General features: G+C 46.0%; 1 protein-coding gene across 1 annotated transcript in view; it reads left to right on the top strand.

Annotated features, from left to right (window-relative positions):
• Positions 1–9,919: 9,919 nt before the first annotated feature.
• The window catches only part of LOC137531236 (tetraspanin-36-like), a 30,634-nt gene continuing 24,036 nt past the window's right edge, over positions 9,920–16,517 (top strand). The window contains exon 1 of the mRNA XM_068251372.1: positions 9,920–10,057. Coding sequence (XP_068107473.1) covers positions 9,998–10,057 — 60 coding nt within the window. The 5' untranslated portion in view covers positions 9,920–9,997. The remainder of the gene's footprint in view (positions 10,058–16,517) is intronic.

Genomic DNA, 16,517 nt, shown 5'->3' with positions numbered 1-16,517 from the left:
ACTGAGAAAATCCAGAGGAAGAGCTTTTCAAATTATTGTGCGCAAATTCTGCAAACGACAAGAACTTGAGTCAATCATTTTGCGCATCCGCAACATAACACCTTAGAAACTGTTCCAATGACTGATTAATTCTCTCAGTCTGACCATTGGTCTATGGGTGGTAGCCCGACGAAAATGACAGTTCCATGCCCATTTGATGACAAAATGCCCTCCAAAATTTAGAAACAAATTGGACTCCCCGATCTGACACAACGTTTTCCGGAATGCCATGTAGCTGGAAAATGTGGATGATGAAAAGATCGGCCAACTCCTGGGCTGAGGGGAGTCCTTTCAGGGGCACAAAATGGGCCATTTTACTGAAACGGTCGACTACCACCCAAATGACCGACATGCCCTCAGACCTCGGAAGCTCACCCACAAAATCCATGGACAAATGGGTCGATGGTTCAATCGGGGTGGGCAAAGGCTGCAACGTTCCCACAGGTGCCAGACGGGAGGGTTTGCTTTTTGCACATACTGCACACTCTCTAACATACTCCTTGCAGTCAGTTGCCAATGAAGGCCACCAAGCACACCTAGCAACAAGATCCTGTGTTCTGGTGGCCCCAGGATGTCCAGCATTTTTGTAGGAGTGGAACATCTGCAATATCTGGAGACGAAATGGCAGTGGTACAAACATCACCCCTTCAGGCTTTCCTTCAGGGACATCCTGCTGGAAGGGACTTAAAGTCTCCATCCAGTTTTTCCAGGTCTCTGTGGCTGCCAACACTACTCTCTGTGGGATAATAGTCTCTGGGTCTGAGGGCTGTGCTGTCTCTGGCTCAAAGCATCTGGACAAAGCATCCGCTTTAATGTTTTTACTACCCGGAGTGTACGTAATTACAAATCTGAATCTCGAGAAAAACAGTGACCACCAAGCCTGACGGGGACTCAATCTCTAAGCCCCCTTAATGTATTCCAAATTTTTGTGATCAGTGTAAACGGTAATCGTATGTTCTGCTCCTTCTAGCCAATGACGCCATTCTTCGAAGGCCAATTTGATGGCTAGGAGCTCCCTGTTGCCTATATCGTAGTTTTTCTCTGCCGGTGAAAACCTACGAGAGAAATAGGCACACGGGTGTAATCTTCCCTGCAACCCAGAACGCTGAGACAGCACAGCCCTTACCCCGACCTCCGAGGCGTCCACTTCCACAATAAAGGGATAGGAGGTGTCGACGTGTCTCAAAATGGGCGCAGAGCAAAACAATTCTTTCAAAGTGGAGAAAGCAGCCAGAGCTTCGGGTGACCAGTGGTTGGTATCTGCCCCTTTCTTTGTGAGACTGGTGAGGGGTGCTATGACTGTGGAGTACCCCTTTATGAACCTTCTATAGTAATTAGCGAATCCTAAAAATCTCTGGAGAGATTTCAGTCCCACTGGCTGAGGCCATTCCAGAACAGCAGAGACTTTGGCAGGATCCATAGAAAGGCCCGAGGTGGAAATTATGTACCCCAGAAAAGTGACAGATGTTACCTCAAAAATGCATTTCTCCAATTTAGCATAAAGCATGTTCTGTCTTAACTTGTGCAGCACAAATTTGACATGAGCCCTGTGCTCAGAGAGGTTGTCTGAGAAGATTAGTATATCATCCAGATATACCAGAACAAATTTACCCAACACCTCCCTGAATACTTCATTAATGAGTTCCTGAAAGACGGCCGGGGCGTTACACAACCCGAAGGGCATCACCAGGTACTCGTAATGCCCATCTGGTGTGTTAAAGGCCGTCTTCCACTCATCGCTAGAGTTGGGCCGAACCTCCGATTTTAGGTTCGTGAACCGGGTTCGCGAACTTCCGCGGAAGGTTCGGTTTGCGTTAAAGTTCGCGAACCGCAATAGACTTCAATGGGGATGCGAACTTTGAAAAAAAAAATAATTATGCTGGCCACAAAAGTGATGGAAAAGATGTTTCAAGGGGTCTAACACCTGGAGGGGGGCATGGCGGAGTGGGATATACGCCAAAAGTCCCCAGGAAAAATCTGGATTTGACGCAAAGCAGCGTTTTAAGGACAGAAATCATATTGAATGCTAAATGACAGGCCTAAAGTGCTTTAAAACATCTTGCATGTGTATACATCAATCAGGTAGTGTAATTAAGGTACTGCTTCACACTGACACACCAAACTGTTCACTGAACAGAACAGGTATGCAGTGGCGGGTTCACTAAACAGGTATACAGTGGCGGGTCCACTGAACAGAACAGGTATGCAGTGGCGGGTCCACTGAACAGAACAGGTATGCAGTGGTGGGTTCACAGAACAGGTATGCAGTGGTGGGTTCACAGAACAGGTATGCAGTGGCAGGATCACTGAACAGGTATGCAGTGGTGGGTGGGTTCACAGAACAGGTATGCAGTGGCAGGATCACTGAACAGGTATGCAGTGGTGGGTGGGTTCACAGAACAGGTATGCAGTGGTGGGTTCACAGAACAGGTATGCAGTGGCAGGATCACTGAACAGGTATGCAGTGGTGGGTGGGTTTACAGAACAGGTATGCAGTGGCAGGATCACAGAACAGGTATGCAGTGGTGGGTTCACAGAACAGGTATGCAGTGGCAGGATCACTGAACAGGTATGCAGTGGTGGGTGGGTTCACAGAACAGGAATGCAGTGGCAGGATCACTGAACAGGTATGCAGTGGTGGGTGGGTTCACAGAACAGGTATGCAGTGGCAGGATCACTGAACAGGTATGCAGCCAGGAAAAGCTAAGCCTAACTAATCTTTCCCTATGAGAGACAGACAGCAGCTCGCCCTACTCTCTCTAATGCAGGCACACGAGTGGCCGTAATGGCCGCCGCTGCCTGCCTTATATAAGGGGGGTGGGGCTCCAGGGGCTAGTGTAGCCTAATTGGCTACACTGGGCCTGCTGACTGTGATGTAGAGGGTCAAAGTTGACCCTCATAGTGCATTGTGGGGCGAACCGAACTTCCGGAAACGTTCGCCTGCGGGAGGCGAACGCGAACCACCGAAGTTCGCCGGGAACCGTTCGCCGGCGAACCGTTCGGCCCATCTCTACTTCGCCCTCTCTGATCCGCACCAGGTTGTATGCACCCCACAAATCCAATTTCGAGAAAATCTTAGCATTGGTGACCTGAGTGAATAAATCGTCTATCAAAGGCAATGAATAGCGATTTTTTACTGTGATTTTATTCAGGCCCCGGTAATCAATGCATGGCCGAAGGCCTCCGTCTTTTTTCTTTACAAAAAAGAAACCTGCTCCGGCAGGCGACCGGGAAGGGCGAATGAAACCCTTAGCCAAGTTTTCACGGATGTACTCTCGCATGGCCACTTTTTCTGGCCCAGACAAATTGTAGAGATGACCTCTAGGGGGCATACAACCAGATCGGAGATCGATGGGGCAATCGAAAGGGCGATGTGGAGGTAGTTTCTCTGCAGCTTTGGGACAAAACACATCTGAAAATTCAGAATATTGTTCCGGTACTCCCTCCACATGAATCCTGGTCTGACCCAAGGTTACCCTCACTAAACAATGATGAAAACAATGGGCTGACCAGCTTGTTAGCTGACCAGTGGCCCAATTAATCTGAGGGGAGTGAAGGTGTAACCAAGGCATGCCAAGGATGATAGTGGAGCTTGTCATGTGTAACACAAAAAAACAACTTCTCCCTATGCAGCACCCCTGTAGTGACTCCCACCTCTGGTGTCTGAGACAGAGGACGGTTACGTTGCAGGGGGGAATCATCCACTGCCGTAACTTGGATAGGTGGATTTACCGGGGTGAGCGGAATACCCAATTTCTTAGCAAATTTGTAATCCATAAAGTTAGCCGCTGAGCCCGAATCAACGAAAGCCTCAGTGACTTCAGATTTATCTTCCCATGTAATCGTACAAGGAAGAAGCAACCTTTTATCATGTAGGGGTAAAAGTTGTACGCCTAGGGTATTACCCCCAACTACACCTAGGCAGTAGCGTTTCCCGATTTCTTAGGGCAATTCTGTACTTTATGACCCCCCTCTGCACAATACAGACATAACTGCTCTGAAATCCTACGTCTCCGCTCCACTTGAGACAACTTTGACCGACCAATCTGCATTGGTTCGGGTGGAGGTGAAACGGGAGGAGGTGGAGTCACAGGAGGCGCAGCGTAGGACACCATCCTTACATGGTTTCTACCCCGGGTCTGTCTCTGTTAGCGTAGCCTACGGTCGATCCTGATGGCCGATGAAATGGCCTTATCAATGGTCTTAGGTTCAGGCTGACTTAACATAAGATCAGAGACCTCATCTGACAACCCCGATAAGAAACAATCTAACAGGGCAAAGGTGTCCCACCTGGCTGATACTGACCACCTTCTGAATTCAGCAGCATACTCCTCGACCGGACTCTTGCCTTGACATAACAACTTGAGCTTCCGCTCAGAAGTCGAGGCAATGTCTGGATCGTCGTAAATTATTGCCATGGCTTTAAAAAATTCATCTACAGAGGTTAGGGCTAAGTCTCCAGCGGGTAGACTGTACGCCCAGGTCTGAGAATCGCCTGATAACAAAGTCTTAATAAATGTGACCCTTTGGGCCATAGTTCCTGAAGATCTAGGTCTCAACTCAAAGTATGATAACACTCTACTCCTAAAATTTCGGAAATCAGATCTGTGACCAGAAAATTGTTCAGGTACAGGCATGCGTATGTCTGTGCTAGGAGGAGATCGCACTTCATCCACAGCCGTCTGGAGGGTTTGTAAAAACCCGGACAAAGCGTCAATTAATGCCCGGTGATTACCCAGCACTTGGTTGATGGTATCCACCGAAGTGGTAAGTGCGCCCAGACGGTCGGTGTGTGCGTCCATTTGCATTTTTCGGTCTGGCGTTCTGTAACGATCGGTGTAACACAGAGAGGGTCTGATTACCGGTGATCTGCAGTATCACCGAGAATACAGATATATACCCGATTATTGATGATCTGCAGTATCACCGATAATCAGATATATCTCTAACCTCTGGACACCTGGGTAATAAGAGTGTTTGGTGCAACAGAAATACTTTGAGGACTGCACCTGAGGAGCACCTCTCAGCGTGCGCGCGCGTCCTTCTGAACCTGTGTGGACTATCAGTCCCAGCCACACCAGACATGTGTTGTAATGCATCTGTAGGTTTGAACGCGGGGCCAGCCGCACCGCTGTCAGAGCATGCGGCAGTTTCCCCGCGTTCAGCCATACTGCTAGTGGTAAGCCTATGCGTGCAAACCGCCGCGTCGGACGCGGAATCCGCCGCCTTGTTCACTGGGCATGCGGCGGTTTCTCCGTGCTCCGTCAGGCTAGTGGATGCAGGCCCATGCGAGCCAGCTGCCATGTTGAACGCGGAATCAGCCACCTTACTCTGAGTACTCGCGGCGGCTTTTCCGCGTTTTCTCACACACGGCAGGCATTTTTTCTATCAATTACATTACCTTCTTCTGTGATAGAAAAGTGCATGTTTTCACACATACAGACACACTTGGGGCTTCATTCACAAAGCGGTGCTAACTGTTAGCACGCCTGTGAAAACCCCCTTAGCACGTCTAAACGAGCTTATCGCAAAAGTTTATGCGCGTAAAACTTTACGCGTGCACTGCACAGAGCGCAGGGTGCTCCGCGCGAAGTGCCCATTAAAGCCTATGGGACTTACCGCACGCATAGGACTTTGCGCGCGGTACTTAGCGCGAGTTCTGATTGAGAAAACCGGTGCTAACCTACTTAGCACCCTGGTTAGCGCGCCTAAAGACTTTAGACGTGCTAAGTAGGTTAGCACCGCATAGTGAATCAAGCCCTTGGTGTGCAGAAAACGCATACAGAAAACTGACAGACGAGTGTGCTGCCAGCCTCAGCTTATTACACTCACTCTGTCCATCTCTGATGGAGGAGAACTGGCTCTGCAGACTCCTCCAGCATCACTACAGTACACAGCACTTGGGGAGGGGTAGAGAGGTTGGGGGCAGGGCACAAGACCTTGCTGCATACTGAATAGGGACCAGGGCCGGCCTTAGGTTTCACAGCACCCTGAGCGAAACCTGATTTTTGTGCCCTTCATCCTCCTCGCGCGTGCGCGCGCACACACACGCATGCACACACACACGCACGTACGGTACGTACGCACACATACAGGCCCATATGCAATTCACCTTTTCCCCTGAGATATCTCCTAGGACAGTGGTTCCCAACCTTTTTGACCCATAACGCCAAATGCTCAGGTCTCCGTGACACGACATCACATATGTATAATAGAAAAAATAGAAAATATACTAATAATAAACACGAATGGATGGAAAGAGTGCATTATCCTGAATACAATTAAAAATGAAGGCCAGAACCTTTCAGGAATATATATATAACATCATAATATCAGTGGGACAGTTAGCCGCCCCCCCCCCCCCCCCCCCATTTAGAATGATAGCACAGCACCGACAATTTACACCACGCGTTATAGCTGCAGTGCACACATCCTCCCCCCCCCCCCCAAAAAAAAACGCCCTCAGACTCAGTATAGGTAGGTAGCCAGGTATAGGTGCCCCCAGTAAAGGGTCTCATGTGTAGGTGCCCTCAATATAGATTGCCAAGCATAGGTGCCCCCAGTATAGAAAGCCAGTTGAAGGTCTCCATCCCCCCCATAGGTAGCCAGGCGTAGGTGCCTCCAGTATAGGTAGCCAGGTGTTGGTGCCCTCAGTAAAGGCAGCCAGCAATAGGTGCCTCCAGTATAGGAAACCAGCTATAGGCGCCCCCTTGGAAGCTGGCACCTTGACCGACCGTTCCGGTTGTTCAGGTCAAAGCCCGGCTATGATAGGGACTATCTACAAATCTTTGTCTGCAAAACTTTACATGATTCTTCATCAGTGGCTGAACAGATGCAGTTATTAGAACAATTGTGCAGAGAGCAGAATGTTTTCTCTCTCTGTGCTCTTCATTGTCAGTCACTGAGGACAGGGAAAAGAAACTTCTCCCCCCACGGGGCCCCCCTGCAGCTTCTGGACACCCCTGCGGTTGCATCCCTTGCAGGGTCTATTGTTACGCCTATGTTTAGCTAGTGTGGATAATGAAAGCAGAACGGCAAAGTGGGATATGTATTATCACAGGTGTGATTCCGTGTATTTCTCTTGAGAATCAGTCAAAAGCTGCATGATGCCGCAACATCGGCGAAATCGGACAACAGGATTAAGTTGACCAGTTATGTTGACCGAGTTAACCAGGAATATTTTGGTTTTGATGGCTCGATCGAGTGCCCAGCGGAAACAGTGTTCAATTTTCCAACTGACAGACCTTTGGCCGCCCCTCAAGTGTTTGTGTCCCCTTGAGCGCATGGTAAGCGCCGCAGGTTCATCTGTCACACTAGTGCGCCTCCTCCCGTGTTCTGCATCTTTTTGAATTGCCACCGCGAGCCCCTGTACCATGTGGCCATGTGTACCAAAGGCCTTTCTCCCCCACTGCTATCTGCCACTGTCAATCCAGCCACAATAAAGGGCTTTTATGTAGCGGTGCCCGGCTTTCTCCTCTGTTTGCTGCAGGAAGGCCAGATGTGACACAGAGGGGAACAAGAGGTGACACAGGGGGACCAGAGGTGACAAAGGGGGACCAGAAGTGACAAAGGGGGACCAGAGGTGACACAGAGGGAGAAAAGGGGCACAGGGGAAACTGAGGTGACATAGAGGGGGACAAAGGAGGCACAGGGGGAACAGAGGAAGATAAAATAGGCACAGAGGTGACAATGTTCAGACTTAAGTACAGATTCAGGTTAAGAACGCACCTACAGTCTCTATCTCATTCGTTGTGACTGCCCGTATTTAGCTAGTCACTTTATTAGATGGTTTATTTGCCATCAGAACTGAAGTGACGTGTGACATGATGAGGTCGATATGGGTATGTACAGTGCCAAGCTCACTGATAACTATGCTGTGTTCCTTTTTTTTATTTCTCTGCCTGAAAGATTTAAATATCATGTGTGTAAGTGGCTGACTCAGTCCTGACTCAGACAGGAAGTGACCCTCACTGATAAGAAATTACAACTAGAAAACACTTTCCTAGCAGAAAATGGCTTCTGAGAGCAGGAAAGAGATAAAAAGGTTCAATAGTCCATAGATTTTAGCTCTTGCATACAAAAACAATAAAACAGTTAAAACATTAAAAGTAGATTTAAACATAAAAACTGTGGAATATCTCAAAAAGTCTTTCTTAGGAGAGGGAAGATGGATACAATCATTTATTTAATCAGTTTATTTTCGCTTCAGGTGTCCTTTAATTCTTCATGGCATTCTTCAGCGATTTCTGGTCCATATTGACATGATAGCATCTAGCAGTTGGCTCCGCCCACATCATGTCATGGCCACACCCATTTTTCAAAGTACCTCACTCTATTAGTTGATAGGCTACGCCCATTTTTCTGTTGCTCCCTTCAGTGGGCGGGGCACAAATTATTTGCCACTTGAGGCTCCCTGTTTGGGAGCTCTGCAAAAGGAAATAAATATGGCAGTCTCCAATAGTCTTCCGAGTGCGCACATGGCAGTTTGGCGCAGGGTGAGCTGAATTACAGCACACCCTGCTGCCGCACAAATTGAGGGGGGTGCAGTGCACGTCACTCTCTCTGTCACTCCAATGCTTCCTTCGCTCTTCCGTGTTTGAAGGAATGACGTGGAACCCTAGTAAACATGACGTGGACCGCATCAGCTATAGGCGGTGACTTGAGTAAGATAACACACACACCCTCCCAACACCCCCCCCCCCCCCCCCCTTCCTCTGCCACAGTCTGTAAGCCCTGGTTTCCACTTGTGCGTTTTGTGTCAGATTTTTCTCTCAGAATATTTGCATTGATTTTGCAACTAGTAGTGAATGGGGCTGTTTCCATTCAATGCAAATTTTTCACGTACAATGCTTTGTATAGGCAATACGATGCTAATTTTCAGGTTATTTGCCCGAAAATTTGCATTAGATCCACGGATACAGGAAGTTGTCAGCAGTCATGACGATACTTGGCAGATTATGTTATATTTAACTAATGCGGATAAAAACACATAATTCGCATAAAACACGTAAAAATTTACATGCGGATTTTCACCAATCAGAAAGATCTTATACAATTTTTTGCAGGTGAAAATGTCACGCTACAGTGGAAATGCAGCCTAAAGGTGGCGACTAATGAACCAATTTTTATCGAAAAATGGTTCGAGCATTCAGAAATTCTGATTGAATTGGTTGTAAATAATCTCCATTGATGGGCACAATCGATTACAAAAGATGATAAAAATAGTCGTCCAATTGGACTTTGGTCAAACCAAAATCTGGATTTTCTTCTTGGTTGTGATAGATAAGAAGCAAAGATTGGTTCGTTGATGGTGTAGAGAATTTTTCTTCTGATCAGAATTATCTGATAGCTCGAACGATTTTCGCTAGAAATTGCACCGTTAGTGGCCACCTTAAGACGTAATCGACATGACCATTACGAATGGTGAGGCTATTCGGAAGCCCATCGCTAGTCTCCATATGATCTTGCGGTACTTATCCGTTAGCCGGGCGCATCCGGCAGGTGGCGCTAATTACTATTCCCCCTCCAGGCCGCCATGGATAGTAGGGAAAGATGTAACTCTGGTGGAGTTTTGTCGCCCGGCTAACAGATAAGTACCGATCTTGCTTCAAATGTCCTTTACTTTTTATGTTTTGACGCACTTCAGGTGCAACTTCAATAATTTTGCATGGAAATACAAAGTAATTCAAATGCAAAGTAAAGCGATAACTGTGAAGAATGTCAGTGGCGAGACAGCCAGCGCTGTGCCTTGTATTGCACTGTATGGAGAGGAGGAAATGATGCGGTCAGAGCATTGTGCATCAGCTGCTTCTCTCCACCTGCGGGAGGAGGGCGTGACCAGGCATGTGACTGCTGGGAAGGCTCATAAGCATGTGATGCGGTGCTGCTTATTATCCCAGCAGACTCTATAGAGAGGAGGATCAGTGCCTGGCAGCTCTCACTACCCACCATCTGCAGCATGGGGATCGGAACCTTCACCTCCAAATTCTTCCTGATCCTGGTCAGCCTCGTCTTCCTGGTGAGTGAATGCGTGCCTATGTCCTATCAGCATCCATCTATAGTCAATAGGACAGAGTCACGGCATATGCCATGCATATGTCCTATCAGCATCTATCTATATTCAATAGGACATTTCCCTCCAAGTATCTACACAATGGAAGCCATACCCTATACAGCCTAAAATCGCTTCAATTGCTAGCTTTTTCTAAAGGTGGCTACACATAAGATAAAATGATCTGATTTTTTTTTTTTATGGCAATTTGATGAAAACAATCGGATCTCCTGAAAAAATCTGTATTTTTTTTGTTTTTCCATTTGACTGAAAAATCTGATTGGATTTATTTTTAATCTGGAATACCAGATATTTTTCTTCAATGTCTTTACAGATTGTCAATGTATTAATATACACACCCAAACAATTTTCTCAGTTTCCAATCATTTTTATCATAATTGGGGGTGTGGTACATTGGTCATATTTGAAATGTTACAATCAGTCAGAAAAATTGAACAGATATTCTAAAAATTGTATGGTGTGTGTTGTCACCTTAAAGGTGACCACTAATGATCCTATCTTTTTCATCCCATTTTACCAAATCTGTGTAGTATAAGGGTAAATTGAATGGACAATTAAGGCAGTCTCCTTATATTACATAGAAAAACTAATGTTTGCTTTCTTAAAATGGAAATAATTTGTGATAATTCAGGTTGGAGTGAGCTTGAAATGGTAAGATTGGATGAAAACGATTAGATCATTAGTCGCCAGCATAAAGGTGGCCACAAATGATATACATTTTTTTTTTTTTAATCTTTCAATTTGAGAAACTATCAAATATCAATTGTAACATTTGAAAAATCTAACCAATATGCTGTGTGTGCATTATTTCTCCAGTTCTCAATAATTGACAAATTGGTTAGGTCTTCAAATGAAGAACCCTACACCATTCAATTTTCATATAGGTTGATCAGAAAAATCCACTGATTCTGATCAGCTTCTATTAATAGTAAAATCGGGACATTTGCTTGCATTTCTTAATTTTTTGTGTGTACTCTGATTGTATGTATTGGCCTTAAAAATTGTGTTTGTGGTCTGTATGGCTGATATTGTGGTAACCCCCCCCTCCCACAGTGTGATGTCATGAGTTTCCTGTCTGTGAACCTTGTTGCATTGTGGGAAATAACATCAATTTTTTTTTTTTTTTTTTTATCCAACTGCCAAGCAGCCAGTATCTCCCTCTGTGCCTAGAACTCTCAGTAACATTCTGTACAGATCACCTGTCGGATCACTGGTGACACCACCAGTCAAACATTTCAGAATGTAAATCTGGGAGAGGAAAGATTTTACAATGGGCAAAAACTGACTAAATCTATAAATATTGTAAACCAGCAACGTCATTTTCACTACAGTTCCTCTTTAACTAAATGTTTACAGTACATTGGAAATCCATAGGTTCTCCTACTACATGGAGTTGGTAAAATTGGCGACTTACTGGTGAATCAAAATTGCAGGTGTATGTACATTAATATCAAGCCTTTCCGATCCAAAAACCGAGATTGTACTCAAAATCAAGGCCAACATTCCGTAGGCAACATTGATTTTTACCCGCTCTGATCTACTTCAACGATCAGGAGTCGGATCCAATGTGAAAATTGTATGGTGTACCAGCCATGTATTAGGGGATCAGTCCTGTGATCTTAGTAACTGCCTCTTGCCTGTGGCTATGGCCACTTTTAGTGGTCTGTAACCCCTGCCCTTTTCACCAGGTGTCTGCTACTGTTATAAATTCAACTTCAGGAAATGAGCACCCAGGGCCAGCACTTCGATAGGCAAAGCGGGCAATTGCCCCAGGAACCCAGGGCCTGTAGGCCCCCTCTCTCCAGCTATGGCAATGAGGCCAGCATTGAATGAGGAAGTGAAGTCCAGAGCATAGAGTATGGTGCTGCCTCCTGTGTCCTGCCTGGATTAGATAAGACTGTATGGGCTCTATTCACAAAGCATTGCAGTAATGCTCGGGAATGCTCAAAACAGCTGATCACCTTTTCCAAGTTACAATTCACTAAACCTATCACCACACAGAAATTCAGTTCCCGACCTAATAAGGGAAAATTACAGACTTGTGCAGTAATTGCCTCAGGAGAACCTGTCAATTCACAAAGATTTCCGCATGTCATTTAACGACCAAAAGGGTTTGGAATTTTCCTCCAGCCCACAGCAGCTGTAACTGGCTCTACCCAGGCTGTCTGTGTGGTAACTTGACACAGCCTTTGGGGAGAGCCAGGAAGCCAATAGGGAGAGCCACACAGCCTGCTTCACCCTGATTTGACGTGATGGGGTATCAGGTGCGTCTTTCAGTGTAACAAAGCAGAGTAAGGAGAATTTTCAAAGGGCATCCCTGTATCTCTTTAGATGTACATATTTGTATTGTAGCACACAGAAGCTCTCCCCCCCTGGTGGCTGCAGCACATCTAAAGGGATAACAGGGTTGCACTGAAGGGAAAACTTCTGACACACTGCTCCTCTGCCTGCTCGCTGACCTGCTGGTAAATTAGTTATCCAGCAGGGATTAGTGAATTGAGGCATGTAAATTAGAGAACTTCTACCTCATGAGGGAAAACTTTAGTGAATTTGGGGAAAAAAGTGTAAAATACCAGATGAGGTATTTTACTGACATGCCCTATGTGTACACTGCATTTGTAGGGTAAAAGAGATGGGAAATGATGGGGACCCCACCAATGCTTTTGGAGGCATATGATGGACACCTAAAGATATTGTGTAATTTGAGAGGGGGTGCTGTGATAGGTGGGGCCAGGCAGAGAGGCTCCAGCCTCAGGGCACAGTGTAGGAGGGGGCACACAACTCACTCTATCATTCCCCTATTGGGCTCTATTCTCAATGAGTTTCCGCATGCGGTAAAGTACATGCGGGAAGTTTGCACCCAAAATACCGGCAAGTTGGGATTCTCAAAATGTTCCGCATGTTTTTTCCGCATGCGGAAAAAGTGTGATAAAAGTGCGGGATTCATGCGGTAAAATTTCCGCAAAAGTCGGTATTTTCCGCAATAAAAGATCAATTCTCAAAGATGTTCAGGCGCATCTTTTCTTCGTTAATTACCGAATTTTTATCACCTACAAGAAGTAGGTGATATATTCCGCATCCCATTGACTTTAATGAAGTGTGGAGGCTTAAGGGCTGTGCTTGGTGGACTTTAACTTTTTTTTTTTTAAACACTTTTTCATGCGACCTTTTTACCGCATGATTCCCGCATGAATAATGCCTGTTTCCGCATCTTTTTTCCCGCATGCGGCAAACATGCGGAAAATGTTAGTGAATGCTAAAAAAATGCGGAGTTTACCGCTGGCGGGAATTTACCGGTAAAATTTTGCGGTACTTTTGGCTCTTTGAGAATAGAGCCCATTGTGTTTGATGCAAGGAAAGATAAGAAAAGGGGATACATGGCAGCGACTGCAAGCCAGATAACTGGAGATTAAAGTGTTGGGGGCCCTGGGGTGCCTCTTCATTTAACAGCAATCAGTGTGTGACGGCTGGGGTGGGAGGGATGGTAAGGTGTACATTGGTGTGTCAGCCTTGGGTGCTGTCCCGGCTCTGGGTGGGCCCCAAGTTACTTACCCCCCCCCCGGGGCCCCATTCTAGGTAGAACCGGCCCAGTGAGCACCAGGCATGTAGTGGCGTAGCTGGGGTTTTCATATTTTGCATATTTAGGTGTGCGCTGCTGCTGATCACCTGTCTGTGAGGGCAGTAAACAGACACCATGGCATCTGTGTTCACTGTACACAAGGAAATAGTGGTGTAATGTCCCTTGTGGTGTTGTGTGCTAGGTCAGCTAGGAACTGGTCCAACCACATGTCATGAGCAGATAGTGTATGTTAATAAATGTAAAGTTATGTGCTGAGGTCACAGTGATAGCGCTACAATCCATGCATTAAAAATAGACATCGTATGGTGAACAGTAAATGCCAATGTTACAGTACACCAAATGACAAAGGGATATAGACTCCAATATTTCCTTATAAGCCATACCAGTTGCCTGGCTGTCCTGCTGATCCTCTGCCTCTAATACTTTTAGCCATAGACACTGAGAGGTCCTTCACACTAGAGGTGTTTTTAATAAAAAAAATTTAAGCACTGGCAATTTTCCAAATCGCCCTGAAAGTGCTTGAGCAATGATTCTCAGAGTTCACATCTGAGTGGTTCGTTTCCACTTAGCAAAGCGGTGCCTGGACCATTTGTGAGGCGATTCTGCCTCAATGGAAGGCATAGGCAAAATGCTCACAATCTTTGTGCAGCGTTTGCGTCTAAGAATAAATACATACATTGTAATCTTTTTCGGTTCAAAGAGTTCACTTCCTGACTTGTGTCAGGGAGTGAATTACAAAACCGCTCTGGAAAAGTGCTTTTAACAAACGCATTGCCCACCCAAGTGCCGGGAGGAAAAAAAAACTGCCATGAGCGGACACGCTGTTGGAATGTAATGGGAATGAGGCCTGAACAAGCATGCTGATCAGGTGCTCTGACTGAAGTCTGGATTAGCTGCATGCTTGTTTCAGGTGTGTGATTCAGACACCACTGTAGCCAGAGATCAGCAGGACTGCCAGGTAACTGGTATTTTTTTTGCAAGGAAATATGGCAGCCTCCATATACACCACTTCAGGTTTACTTTCAGGGACAACCACTTCGCCCTATCTGGACGGATTTATCCGTCCAGATAGGCACTGCTGCAGCCGTGTGGTGCACGCGATCGGGCGCATGCTCCCGCTGCCCCCCCCCCCCCCCCCCCGATCAGTGAAAGGGAATATAATTCCCATTCACCGATCTAAGTCCCCATCAGAAATGCCGACGCTTTCTCATCAGAGCGTGGTATTTCTGCCCGTACAGAGCTTCCCCAGCCTTTGTCCTTCCTGGATGCGCGATCGTTCGCATCCAGGACTTTTTTTTTAATGTGGTCATCTTGTGGCCAAATAGTAAACTGCATCCACATTTATTAAATGAACAAACACATTATATTACATCTAAAATGAACTATTTACCTCCCAAACTAAAATTACCCAATAAAATATCGGCACCATAAATTGTGATAGGGACATAATTTAAATGGTGTAATAAGCGGGACAAATGGGCACATAAAATGCATGGGTTTTATTTACCGTAGCATGTATTTTAAACTATAATGCTCAAACTGAGAAATAATGAATTTTTTCCATTTCTATCTTAATGTTCCTGTTAAAATGCATTTACAGTAAAGTGGCTCTTGGCAAAATGTACCACCCAAAGAAAGCCTAATTAGTGGCGGAAAAACAAGATTTAGATCAATTAATTGTGATAAGTAGCGATAAAGTTATTGGCGAATGTAGCATTCTCTGTTTTTAAAGTCACACGTTTAAAGGGCGCCTGAAGTGAGATATGGAGGCTGCCATATTCTTCCTTTTAAACAATACACGTTGCCTGACTGTCCTGCTGATGCTTTGCCTATAATACTTTTATCCATAGACCCTGAACAAGCATGCAGCAGATCAGGTGTTTCTGACATTGTCAGGTCTGACAAGATTAGCTACATGCTTGTTTCTGGTGGTGTTCAGATGCTACTGCAGCCACATAGCTTAGCAGGGCTGCCACCAGGCAACTGGTATTGTAAAACCTCCTTGGTGGTAATCCTGAGCTAGGGTTGGGGCGGAAAACCGCAGCTCCGAGTGGTAATTCCGACCTGTGCTCGGGGTAACCGCCAGAGGCTGTATGCAGAGCAATGCACGCAGTGGACGTTTAAACATGTCTCCAAGGGGATCTTCCGCTACTCCCAGCCTCTGCCTCCTCCTGGTGAGATCGCCAGCTGTCATGACAGCCGGCAATCTCACTTTAGTGTTGCAGCGCCACCCAGAGGATGGAGGCAGCACTGGAGCCAGGGAGGTGAGTGATTGCTGGAATTGCTGCAGATCTCCCTGGCAACAGGAGTGTTCCCCGCCCCCCCCCCCCCCCCAGGTTTTAGGGTCTGAAAGGGTGCTTTTAGATGCTAAAATCCAGAAAGAATCATAACGCCAAGGAGGTTAAAAGGAAATGAATATGGCAGCTTTTTTTTTTTTTTCTCACAGCAGTTGTCCATTAAAGAGGAACTCCAGTGAAAATAATGTAATAAAGCGCTTCATTTTTACAATCATGTATAAACGATTTAGTTAGTGTTTGGCCATTGCAAAATCTTTCCTCTCCCTGATTTACATTGACATTTATCACATGGTTACATTTTTACTGCTGGCAGGTGATGCAGCTGCTGCATGCTTTTTTGGCAGTTGGAAACAGCTGTAACCAGCTATTTCCCACAATGCAACAAGGTTCACAGACAGGAAACTGCCAGGAGTACCACGGTCCTCAGTTTCTTGTGGGAGGGGTTTCACCACATCAGTCATACAGCACCCTCTGATGGTCTGTTTGTGAAAAGGAATAGATTTCTCATGTAAAAGGGGTATCAGCTACT

Source organism: Hyperolius riggenbachi, chromosome 1 (assembly GCF_040937935.1).
Source record: "Hyperolius riggenbachi isolate aHypRig1 chromosome 1, aHypRig1.pri, whole genome shotgun sequence".
Taxonomy (NCBI): domain Eukaryota; kingdom Metazoa; phylum Chordata; class Amphibia; order Anura; family Hyperoliidae; genus Hyperolius; species Hyperolius riggenbachi.
The sequence above is the reverse complement of the archived record's forward strand: the minus strand, read 5'-3'. Positions and strand labels throughout refer to the sequence as shown.